The 12,199-nt window shown below is 34.4% G+C and overlaps 4 protein-coding genes across 8 annotated transcripts in view; 3 read left to right on the forward strand and 1 right to left on the reverse strand.

Moving 5' to 3' along the window:
* Position 1: 1 nt before the first annotated feature.
* Positions 2 to 1,089, forward strand: LOC123006432 (caspase-like; the record flags this gene model as incomplete). The annotated part of the gene is made up of 3 exons (XM_044400904.1): positions 2 to 287; positions 477 to 652; positions 697 to 1,089. Coding segments are annotated over 3 exons (846 nt in total), but the record flags the coding sequence as incomplete, so codon positions are not given.
* Positions 1,090 to 1,295: 206 nt separating this feature from the next.
* Positions 1,296 to 2,883, forward strand: LOC123004313 (eukaryotic translation initiation factor 2 subunit 2). The gene is made up of 4 exons (XM_044397554.1): positions 1,296 to 1,478; positions 1,534 to 1,927; positions 2,204 to 2,543; positions 2,590 to 2,883. Exons 1-4 carry the CDS (start codon positions 1,461 to 1,463, stop codon positions 2,771 to 2,773), a joined length of 936 nt encoding a protein of 311 aa, XP_044253489.1. The 5' UTR covers positions 1,296 to 1,460; the 3' UTR covers positions 2,774 to 2,883.
* Positions 2,854 to 12,199, reverse strand: part of LOC123003991 (uncharacterized aarF domain-containing protein kinase 5) — a 22,752-nt gene continuing 13,406 nt past the window's right edge. For 3 of the 5 annotated variants that reach the window (XM_044397122.1, XM_044397347.1, XM_044397428.1), the window contains exons 2-8: positions 6,336 to 6,549; positions 5,630 to 6,281; positions 5,416 to 5,581; positions 3,489 to 3,656; positions 3,265 to 3,442; positions 3,053 to 3,211; positions 2,854 to 3,004 (exon numbers count right to left, since the gene is read on the reverse strand). In XM_044397122.1, the coding sequence (XP_044253057.1) occupies positions 2,899 to 3,004; positions 3,053 to 3,211; positions 3,265 to 3,442; positions 3,489 to 3,656; positions 5,416 to 5,581; positions 5,630 to 6,281; positions 6,336 to 6,535 (1,629 nt within the window). In that variant the 5' untranslated portion in view covers positions 6,536 to 6,549 and the 3' untranslated portion in view covers positions 2,854 to 2,898. Of the gene's footprint in view, positions 3,005 to 3,052; positions 3,212 to 3,264; positions 3,443 to 3,488; positions 3,657 to 5,415; positions 5,582 to 5,629; positions 6,282 to 6,335; positions 6,550 to 8,791; positions 9,320 to 9,372; positions 9,521 to 12,199 lie in introns of those variants that run through there. The other 2 variants (XM_044397194.1, XM_044397268.1) reach the window with 2 other exon arrangements.
* LOC123004386 (tumor protein p53-inducible nuclear protein 2) overlaps positions 9,107 to 12,199 on the forward strand; it is a 16,270-nt gene continuing 13,177 nt past the window's right edge. Inside the window, exon 1 of the mRNA XM_044397674.1 lies at positions 9,107 to 9,255. The gene's annotated coding sequence lies outside the window, so the exon portion shown is untranslated. The remainder of the gene's footprint in view (positions 9,256 to 12,199) is intronic.

Raw genomic sequence — 12,199 nt, forward strand, 5'->3', positions numbered from 1 at the left:
TTTTAACCGAAATTACAGTTCTTCTCCCACAAAAATCATCGAAAAAAAACAAAATAATGACAATTCGGCACCCTCCCCATACGCCGACACCTACAAAATGAACCACTCGAGACGCGGAATCGCCATTATTTTCAACCACGTCAATTTCTCCGCCCCCGAATGTAGCAAAAGGGACGGATCGGACAAAGATCGCGACGATTTGYTGGACGTTTTGCACGATTTGGACTTTGACCTTTTGGTACACAACGATTTGGCAGCCCACGAAATCGTCGACGTCCTAATCACAGGTAGCTATGACGTACAGAGTTGCTTCGCAACGCACTACATTGTCATAGCAACGAAACAAATTGCACATTGCGATTGGTTGTTGCCTGGCAACGCACTAAATTCAAAACAAGTTGTCAGGGCAACGCGTAAATCGCACAATGCGATTGGTTGTTGCCCTACAGCCTCCTGTATTTTGTTTAAAATTGTAGTTTCGGGAATGGATCACAGTGATTGCGATTGTATGGTGATAATCGTGATGAGTCATGGAGATAATGGAAAAGTGTATGCGAAAGACAGGGATTATCGTACGAGTACTTTGTGGAAATATTTCAATGCGAGAAATTGTCCCACTTTGGCGGGAAAACCGAAACTGTTTTTTATTCAGGTTTAAAAAAAATAAAAATTTTTGTAATTTTTTTGTTTTGGTAGGCTTGTAGAGGTACAGGGTTGCACCCCAGTCAAACACTTCGCCATAATGGAGTCGAAGAAGACGCTTCTTCTGATGATGTTTCATACACAATTCCCATTATGGCCGATATTCTTGTGATGTATTCAACAGTGGAGGGTTTCTACTCGTGGCGTGACCCCAAAAATGGTGGTTATTTCATCCAATCATTAGTGAAACAATTAAGAAATTATTACAAAACAAAAGACTTGCTCACAATTCTCACTTTTGTTAATCGCGAAGTTGCTATTGATTTTACATCGTATGAGCCTCAACATCCCCAATTTTCAGGGCGTAAACAGATGTGTTCCATTGTTAGTATGTTGACACGATTGTTGTATTTCACAGAAAGAGAAATAAAAAATTAAATGATGCTATMTTAGTTATATTTTTGAATCTCGCGCCCGACAAAAGGACCAACTGTCTTTCTTTTGAAACGTTTTAGTGGCAAACTGAGCCCGATTTTATTTCTTATGAACAATTCTAGGTTAAAATAAAACTTTTGACAATAAATTCTAGTCCAAAATGCAGAAATACGCCAAAAAATGTTTTTCTTAGTGATTTATTAGTGATGGTTGGCGACCTTGCGCTAAATGTCATTTTTCACGTGTGATTATCCGAGTTGGCTGATGCAATAATTTCCCAACGTTTTTAAGTGTTTGTTGCGGAAAATTCGCAGTTTTTTATATTTGCTTCACCCAAGACAAGTCTCCTTTATAGTGAAAAACCCCCCAGGAGTGTGAAAATCATGGCAGAAGACGACGCGGTGAGTAAAACAGCCCCAATCTGTCACGTCCAAATCTGAGGTTATGTTTCCTCAGATTTTCGACCCGTCTCTCAAGAAGAAGAAAAAGAAGAAGAAGACGACGTTTGACATTGAAGCGGCGTTGGCCGAGGGCGGGAATGAGGCGCAAGACGCCGCCCCCGAGCCTGAAGCAAAGGAGGAAGAGCAGGATGATGCCAACGTTGATATAGATTTGGATTTCACGAAGAAGAAAAAGAAGAAGAAGAAACCGTTCACGTCGGAGGATTTGGATGCCGTCGCCGGGGAAGGAAAAGACGAGGGGAACGAAGGGGGGAATCAGGATGATGGGGCGTTGGATGATAATTTCGACTTGGAGGTTGATTTCAGTAAAACGAAGAAGAAAAAGAAAAAGAAGAATCTGGGGGATCTCATCGCCGAGGCTGACGAGAAACACGAGGATAAGGAAAATGGTATTTATATTTCGGTTTTTTGGGGGGTTTAGCGACTATTTTTATTGGGTTTGTTAACATGCTGCACTTCAGTTGAGCGAATTCCGGAATCAGGTAACACTTTTTTCTTTACAAAAAACAAAGAATTGCTCATTTTTTTTAAACTACTAAAAAGTTCCAAGCTAAAGATGTTCATTTCTAAAAATTCAGTGCTATAACCGGTCATCACTAAAACGTTCAGCAAAAAAAAGGAATCTGCAGTGTCGGTAATCTCATTTTTAAATTTTTGTTTTTTAGTGGACGAAAATTCGGCCGTGTGGATGACCTCTGACCGCGACTACACCTACGACGAGCTTTTGAAACGTGCCTTCGAAATAATGCGCGATAAAAACCCGGACATGGCCGCCGGCAAGAAACAGAAATTCGTGATGCGGCCGCCCCAAGTGGTCCGAATTGGTACTAAAAAATCATCATTTGCCAATTTTACAGAAATCTGTAAAATGCTCCATCGCCAGCCTAAACATTTGCTAGATTTTCTATTGGCTGAATTGGGTACTAGTGGGTCAGTGGACGGTAATAGTCAATTGATTATCAAAGGAAGGTTCCAACAGAAGCAAATCGAGAATGTTTTGAGAAGGTTTGTGGTGGTTTTGATCGATTTTTTGATTGGTTGGGTGTTTCAGATATATAAAAGAGTACGTCACGTGTCACACGTGTCGTTCCCCTGATACAATCCTGCAGAAAGACACGAGATTATTCTTTTTACAATGCGAAACGTGCGGTTCGAGATGTTCAGTGGCGAGTATCAAGTCAGGTTTCCAGGCTGTTACTTCGAAACGAGCTGCAATAAGAGCGAAAACAGCCTAGGTTGGTAGTTAGAATCGCAATATTTATACTTATTTTTAATTCAAACTAGGTGTTGTGTACAATTTGTACGTAAATTAGCCAATTGTTGAATAAACAAGATTGTAACACAATAAAATTTATTTATTTCAAACCTGAGGAACAACAATGATTTGCTTCAAATCTGGAAGCAAACCTAAATTAACCAACAAATTATATATCACATTTCTAAACCATAAATTGAGCCTATTTAAACTGAAACAAATGAATTAATCCATTTAATTTAATCCCGAAGCAACTTACAATAAAACCACTTCAAAGTAGATTTTTAAAGGAGTTTGGAGAAATTTTTTTGAACTCTCGTCCTTAAGGGCTGTTTTTGTAGCCGCCCTTGCTAAAACTGTGTATCTATCAATTGGATTACCATGGTCGTATGCTATAGCCCGGATTGTGTTCAAATTTCTAGAAAAACAAACAAACGTAGCGAACGAGTGACTCAAACTATATTTTTTTACCTGATAACAAGTAACAAAGAAGTGGGCATCAACCTCAAAGCCTTCATAATAGCATCAAACCTCGTCCTTGCAATTTCAGTCATGTGTTTCAAATCTTCTTCAGTCAACCTCACGTGTAATTTAAATTTGTGTCTTCGTAAAGGCGCTTGTGTCAAAATTTCGGCAAAAACAACATAATCTAGGAGACGCTAGGTGAAAAATTGTCACTGAAAGCTTGAAATTACCTTCAACTCCTAATTGTTTCGAATATAATTTCATGTGTTCGTGGTCTTGTAACACTATGGCTTTCCACATGTGACTCAAAGCCACCATTTCTTGGGGTTTTAGACTTTGGTATAAGCCGTGGTCGAGGAGGACTAGTTGGGTTTTGCCCTCCACTCGTCTGACCAAAACTACAAAAAAAAAWTGCGTTGCAAGTGCGCCAATTGGCTCATTAATCGCCGATGAAAATTTTCAAATTTCATTTTTTGTAGAGTTCAGAGTTTTTCAACAAGAAGACTCATATTTTTGGCTGAAAATTCACTTTTTTCAGGACAATTTCAATTTTTTCAAGCGTTTAAGCAAGTTTTTTTTTTACAAATTCACCGATTTTTCACTTCTGGCTTTAAAAGAATCACAAAATTTTTTTGCGTCCAAAGTGACGTTATTTTTGCCCTTTTTGAACTTTTAAGCACATTTTTGAGCAAAAAATTCATTTTTCCAGACAAATTTTATTACATCCTGCTTGGATCAAATTTTTCGTCATTTAAGCAAGTTTTTTTGTTACACTTTTTTTACGGTATTTCGCTTAGATTTTCAAAAAGTTACAAATTTAGTTCGAAAATTATGGTGTTCTTGCCTTTTTGAGCATTTAAACACGGAAAAAACCCAAAAATGAGGCTATTTTTGAGCAAAAAACTCACTTTTTTCAATATTTCGATAAAATAGGTTAGTTTTCCGTTTTTTTTTTTATAAAAAAGATCTCAAAAAAAACTAATTTTTCGCTAAAAATTCATATTTTTCAGATAGATTTTGTCGAAAAATTACCGTATTTTGACGAGAATTAGGTCATATTCGATTTTTTCGAGCGTTTGAGCAATTTTTTTACAATTATTAATTATTAATTATTTGTGCTTTTTAAGCCTTTGAGCACCTTAAGGAACAAAACCCTATTTCTCGTTAAAAATTCATTCTTTCAGGCAGATTTTGGGTAAAATATTTCGTCATTTAAGTAGTTTCTTTGTTACAAATTAATTTTTTTACGATATTCACTTAGACTGTCTAAAAAATTAGAAATTTTGGTCAAAAATTACGATATTTTGCCTTTTTTGGAGAATTTGCGAGATTATTTTGTTAAAAATGTATTTTTTTTTCAATAAAAACCCAACAGTTAGGTTATTTTTTAGCAAAAAGTCTACTTTTTCGCAAAATTTTGATAAAACTGGCCAAAAAATTACATTATTTTTTACTTTTCCAGCGTTTTTTCGCCAAAAACCAACTTATTTTCTTATGACAACTGGGTTAAAAGGTCAAAAWTGGCGTTTTTGAAGCACCTTTTCAACCAAAAAATTCACTTTTTTTAGCAAATATTTTGCTCCATTTGGCTGAAAAATAAATATTTTTGTGTTTCAGAATTTTTATTTTAGATTTCCATGAGACAAAATATTTTTTTAAGTACTACTTACTTACTTGAGCATGGCTGAAGAATACACATTTTTTTTATTTGGGTCAAAAAAGACCTTATTTTTAGCCCATTTTGAAGCAAAAAACTCAGATTTTTTCGGTAAAAATTCATTCTTTGAGGCAGGTTTTGTTAAAATAGATGGAAAAAATCACCTGTTTGAGTCGAGTAATAATTATTACGATTTAACGTAATTTAGCAAGTTTTTTTCCTATATTTTGTTACGGTAATTCGCTTTGCCTGAGTTTTTTTTTAGTTATTTTTTTTTCACACAAAAATCCAAAAATGGGGTTATTTTTCAGCAATATTTAGTTAAAATAGGTCATTATTTTGAATTTTTCCAGCGTTTTGTCACCAAAAACTGACTTATTATTATCCCAGATTTTATGAAAATTTTCAAACATTGGCGTTTTTGAAGCACATTTTCAACCCAAAAATTCACTTTTTTGTATTTCCAAAAGCGAAAAACATTTTCTTAAACGACTACTCACTGTTTCCAGCATGRGGATCCCCATGCACAAACCCCGTCTGAAAAATCTGGTGCCCAAAAACTTCAAACAACTTAATATTGATATCTTTCAACGAAAACTTATTTTCTTTCAAAAACTTAACATCACTAATCTTGCAACCATCAATATACTCCATCACTAAAACCCTCTAAAACCAAAAAACTGTGCTTAGAATTCAATTTCCTCACTAACATACCGAGCTTGTGAGATCCCAGTAGACTTTGGGAACATGAACAAAATCAAACTTTTCCATATCTTTGGCACACTTTTCGGCATTTTTCCCCTCGTTAACAAAATCCAACTCTTGTTTCAACGTATCAACGACCTCTTCCAGCACCCAACCGAAGTTGAAATCCGGATGCATCACCCCCACCACTTTCAACAACATTTTAATAGTGGCAACATCGCTCAAAAACCGCTTTTGCAAATCAATGTATTGCACTTTAACGGCCACTTCTTCCCCGGTTTGAGTCTTGGCTTTGTACACTTGAGCCAAACTGGCAGCTGCGATTGGATTCGGGTCGAAATTTTCGAAAATTTCCTCGGGGGTTTTCTTGAAATCTTCGAGAAATAATTTGACTAGTTCATTGGGGTGTCGTGGGAGACACCTGTCTTGGAGGGCTTTCAACGTTTTGGTGTACTCTTTGGGGAGGATGTGCGACATGGAGACTAGCCCTTGGCCCATTTTGATGTAGGGCCCCCCGTTGGTGAGACAGGCTTCGAGGATGCGGTCGGCCGCCCTCTGGTGGACGCGACTCATCATAATTTCGTAGTTTGGGTCGGATTCGGATAAGCCGAGCATGGAGAAGTAGTAGTCGAGGGAGATCAAGAGTCCGGTTTTGATTGAGCTGCAATTGTTTTTTTTTTTTTTTGTGGGATTTTTGAACGAATTTGGGACTTACCGACAAAATCGGGGGATTCCCCCGATAAAACTTAGGTTCTTTTCGTCGGAGAGAAAGGCGCCCCCAAAAGCCAGACTTCCGACAATTGTGACATTTCGAATGGAAAATGACTTTTTTCGAGACCGGGTTTGGGAGTAAGTCCGGCTAAGGAATTGGCGGTTTAGTGTGGCATTTAAAAGGCAGCGGCCGAACTTGTTCATTTTTTAAACTAAACCTGAAAAAAAAATGAAAATGACAAACTACTACGCCACTGGTTTGGTCAATACTGAATGACACTAGAAATGTAACATCTTGAAAGGATAGAATCTCAGCAACTACGTAATAAAAAAATTGTTGACCTGGACAAACAGTATTTCATATAACATTTTTAAACGAAACCTGAAAACAAATTCAAAAAACGATCAGAAATGATCAACAAAATGGCGGTTGAATGTGACAGTTAAAAGGCACTGTCCGAAATTGATCATTAACTAAACTAAAGTTAAAAATTGAAAATGACAAACTACTACGCCACTGGTTTGGTTTTCGTAAGCTACACTGAATGACACCTTAAAAGGATAAAATATCAGCAACTACTACGTAATAAAAAATAAAAAATCTTATTTCATATAATGACATTTTTAAACGAAACCTGAAAAAAATAAAAAACGATCAGAAATGAACGAAAAAGGAATGGGTCGAGCTTATTGTTCATTTTTTCACAAAAATGACTGAAACTACTACGCCACTGGATTAAAAAAAAACTGTCCACTCGACAAATCTTATTTCATATAATGAAATTAAACGAAACCTGAAAAAATTAAAAAAAAAAACGATCAGTAATGATCGAAAAACGAATTGGTCGAGCTTATTGTTCATTTTAAAAGTAAACCTGAAAAAAATAAAAATAACTGAAACTATTACGCCACTGGATTTTTTAATTGTAAGACACTAGAAATGTAACACCTTAAAACGATAGGAGGATATGACAGCAACCGATAAAAATAAACATTTGTCGTCTTTGCCAAACATTATTATCTCACATAACATTTTTATTAAACCAAATCTAAAAAAATTTTTTTTAAAAGGATCAGAAATGACCGAAAACCGGCTACGCTACTGTAGTCGCAGTGATTAATCGCAATTTATACTGAATGACACTAGAAATGTGAGACCCATCAGCAACCAAAAGACACCTAGTATATACAGGGTGAACAGAAAGTATGGAACCAAGCGTTTTTTTTTAAATCATTTGTCTTCAGAAAATAATAATTAATAAAAATTAGAGTACTATAAAAAAAAAGTGATCGATTTTTGAAAATTAATTTTTTGTTTTTGAGTTGTTTTTTTCGAAAATGTCAAAAAAATTCTATAAGAAATGAATCAAATGTAAATATTTGTAATCCTTAGATCATAACCTTTGTAAAAGAAAGATTTTATGGTGGATTCCCATTTAAAAAATTAAAAAAATGCAAAACTTGGAAATTAGAAGAAATTAAAAAAAAAGAAAATTAAAAACTGTGACATTTTAACATTTTTATTGTATATCATTATGTACTATTTGTTTTTCGTAAAGTAATTAGATTATGCAAAAAAAACGTTTGCTACATTTTTTTTAATTAGCCGTTTTTATTTCTTTTAACAATACAGACAGGGTGAACCAAGCGTGTTTTTTTATCATTTATCTTCAGAAAATAAAAATAAAAATTAAAGTACTAAAAAAATGTGATAAAATATTGAGAATTAATTATGTTTTAAAAAAATGAATCAAATGTAGATATTTGTGATTCTTAGATTCATAGATCATAAGCTTTGTAAAAAAAGATTTTATAGTGGATTCCCATTTAAAAAAAATAAAAAAAATTGCAAAACTTGAAAATTAAAAGAAAAGAAAATTAAAAACTGTCACATTTTTATCGTATATCATTATGTACTATTTTTTTTTTAAATTATGCAAAAACTCTTGCTACATTTTTTTTAATTAGGCGTTTTTATTTTTTGTAACAAGTTATTCCAAATTTGACGTTTCAAAATTTTTTTTTGTTTGTGTTTTTTTTGTATATATTTTTTTTCATTGGAAAAATAATATTTTGCGACATAAGTTTCTATACTTTTATCACATTTTACTTCAAGTAATGCTTGACGTAACAAATTTCTGATTAAAGTGGCCAATGACTGAAATTAAGTTGGCAACACTGAATAACGCAGACAGAAATTAGCCGTCTCAAATTGTCTATGAAATGACTATAAGTTCTGTTTAAGCCAACAAAATTGAAAGTCATAGGCCACTTTGATCAAAAATGTAATGCTCTAATCTCCCTATACCCCACTATCTGTTACGCCACTGGACCTTCGCAGTAAAAACGCACAGAACTGTAAATGAACACGTCCTATTTACAGTCACGAACACTTTAATAAAGAAAAAAAAAAATGAAAAGTGTAAAATTTTATGACACGAAGATTTATAAATGACTCACCGAATACATAACGTTGCCTTTACTAAAGTACATTTTACGATTTTATGACCAGTCATAAAAACTAAACAAACTGTCGTGTCGTCAGACCCTTACAATACAAAAACAAGCCACATTTTTTTAAACAAAATTTATTTATTTAATCAAGGGGGATAAATCTAGTCATCGGTGATTGTCGTAATTAAAAAAAAAACAATTCACAAGCCACTGCGATCAAAACAAAGTAGTCGGAAATCAGTTACTGCGCAACATCTCGCCGAGAGAGACAGCGAATGGCACCAACCGTGTGCAAGAGAGAGCCACGACATGCCCCCGCACTACCCCGACCCAAACCCATGCAAACCCCTGAAAAATGGTTTATTCAGCGCCTGCACTGGGCTGAATGCTGCTGTGCTTGTTGAAACCAGTTAGACTTTGTGTTTTTCGACCCCGTCAACCGTTGTTTTCAAAGTAACCGCAAACGTAAGGTATGTCAATGTCACTTAACAAAAAAAATAACAAAACAAACACGACTGTCATCATTTTCACCAATCAGCTGATCGCGATGATAGCCGTTGTCACGGTGACAATTACGCAACACTCACCGTAATAATACGATCGTCGATTGTTTTTCGTAAATTTGTCAAAATTTCTTTGTTCTTTTGGTGATTCAAAACGACCGCTTGGATCGATGATGCAATATTGCGGGTGAAAGGGAGACCGAGATGGTGTAGGGGATGGGGCGAGAGCGAGACGGACAATGAAAGGCGCTTGCGCGYTGATTTTGTTTTGTTTGTATGCGCCGGCCTACTAGACAGCCTGGCATTTTCGTTTTACSCATCTCTAATTGTTGTTAATTACAAAAATCCTTGATTTGAAATTTTAAATCGAATCAGTAGAGTCATTAGCAACGACGTTACTATGGCGACAAGGGGTTAAAATTTAATTCGGGCTTTTGACCTGTTTAAGGTCATCCTGGATGAGTCGGGGTGACGAAAAAATGTGTCCTTGAATAAATTAAAAATACACAAGATTAGACACCAACGCATTATGATAACGAATTTGAACAAACAAAAATTCTTAGACAGTTTGGAAGATTATAATCATTTYATCACTGATTATTTTGTTTGTGATTTAGCGAAATTTTTTCGTAACCTTTGTCTCTCGATGTTTTCGGAATATTATTATGACTGGTTTCTTAAATGTCAAGTGCAATGATGTAACGATAGCTTCATGTTAATTGAGCCACTTTAAATCTTTTTTACATATTTTTGTGCACTCTTTCATAACATCATTTGCAGATTGTCTCACCTTTTTGTTATTTCATTGCAATATACAATAATGTACTTTATTAAATACAACGAAAAACTTAAGATTTTTAGATTGCAATGTCAGTGTTGCCAAACTGCTTAAAAAAGGCAACATCGTCTATAACTCTATATCATAGTTGGCCACTTTCTATTACTTACGTTTTTGTTTTTTTTCCTATTTTTAGCCTACTTCTAATTCAAAATCAGTTCTCTAAATTAAAAAATAGGCTTTTTTCTGAGACACAATGTAAATTTAGGTTTTAGTTTTTTGAAGTATACCGGGTGTTCCGTCTAAACCCCACATTTGAAGTATTGGGACTTGGAATAATCGTATTTATTTGAAAATTGGCACATTGCCATAAACTATTAAGTCCTCCTAAATGAAAATATTTTCAAGATGGCGGCACTTCCGGTTATACCGGAAGTCGGTTTCAACTTTCTTATTTTTAATGGAAAGGTATATTTTTTACTGCGTTTTTGGATTAATCGGGTTATTTTAAGGGAGTTTTCATCAGCTTTCCCTATACCTAAATTTAGCCGTTTTTGAAATATTTGAAATTTTTGGATCTGCACCTTCCACTTTAAAAATCGGTAACTCTGCCATTTTTTAAGATTTTGAATTAGTTTTTTTGGCGTTTGAAAGAGAAAGCTTAGATCTTTTTTCTGGTGTTTTCAAATTTTGAAAAAAAAAACATATCCCAAAATTTTAAGGTTATTTTTGTAATAATTCAAATACTCATAACTCAATTTTTTCAAATGAAATACCCCAATTTTTATTTTACTTTTTCAATATTTGAAAACACTGGAAGAAAGATCTAAACTTTCTCTTTCAAACGCCAAAAAAACGAAATCAAAATTTTTAAAAATAGCAGAGTTACCAATTTTTAAAGTGGAAGGTGCAGATCCACACATTTTTGAAAAACTCCAAATATTTCAAAAACGGTTAAATTTAAGTATAGGGAAAGCTGATAAAAACTCCCTTAAAATGACCCAATTAATCCAAAAACGCAGTAAAAAATATAGCTTTCCATTTAAAATAAGAAAATTGAAACCGACTTCCGGTATAACCGGAAATGCCGCCATCTTGAAAATATTTTCATTTAGGAGGACTTAATGCATTATGACTATGTACCAATTTTCAAATAAATACGATTTTTCGAACTCCCAATACTTCTAATGTGGGGTTTAGACGGAACACCCTGTATAATATGAAAAAGTCTTACTACCGTTTATGTTTTCGTTTGCGGTGTTGCCATGTTTTTACCGTATTTACTCCAATTAATTATTTAATTGAAAGTAAGTGATAATAATTATTAATTAATGTCTGTTCTGTGTTTCCTGTTGACGCCACTTCGATTATTTAAATTAAATCACGTGATTATCACACTTTAACCATCCTCTCTTTTGAGGAAATCCCATAGAAACAATGAAAGTGAGCGTTAGCCCCCCACCCTGCTTAAGGGGGCCATTATCTCGTAGAAAAAACAACGATAAAGGCCCCTTCACGTTACTATTTCTCTTCGTGTTTTCATTCGAGTAAATCAGCAACGATCGCAATTACTTTTCTACGATTTCTGCTTCTATTATTTTCTGGTTATTGCCCCGTCGTCGAGCTCGACGTAAACGAGACTCGCTGATGGTTGTTTTGCTCATTTCAGATAATCCCAAGACAAACATCAACGTTTGCTTTGTGAGACTAATAAAAAAAAGATGATGCGACTTGAAGACACAAAGTCGGGGTGAAAAATCTAGAAAAAAAAGTTTTTTTCCTGTCGTTTTTTTTAATTAGTTGTGAAATGTTGACGGCAAACAAAGCGAAATGAACAAGTAGGGCGATGACCTAGTGACAAACATACCTAATCTCTCACTTTTGAGCTTGTTAATTATCAAAATAACAACAAACTGGTGGAAAAATAACAAATTAAATGTTTCATGATTACAAATTTCATTTACAAATTTAAATTATCAAATTTAAAAGTTACTATAGTAGAAACGAAAAAATGGCAACGTCGCAAATAAATTTTAAAACCTCACTTTTTGGGGCCACCTAAACGCTAATACCAACCTTGAAGTTTTACCAAGTTTTACCACCAATATGAAATTATATAACTAATTTATTAAT

This window comes from Tribolium madens, unplaced genomic scaffold (assembly GCF_015345945.1).
Source record: "Tribolium madens isolate multiple individuals breed KSU strain unplaced genomic scaffold, Tmad_KSU_1.1 Scaffold_11;HRSCAF=98;Tcas5.2_LG3b, whole genome shotgun sequence".
Classification (NCBI taxonomy): Eukaryota; Metazoa; Arthropoda; class Insecta; order Coleoptera; family Tenebrionidae; genus Tribolium; species Tribolium madens.

Coding starts and splice junctions, on each gene's coding strand:
- LOC123004313 (XM_044397554.1), top strand. Junction 1,928..2,203: donor ACACGAGGATAAGGAAAATG/GTATTTATATTT, acceptor TTTGTTTTTTAG/TGGACGAAAATTCGGCCGTG. Junction 2,544..2,589: donor ATCGAGAATGTTTTGAGAAG/GTTTGTGGTGGT, acceptor TGGGTGTTTCAG/ATATATAAAAGAGTACGTCA.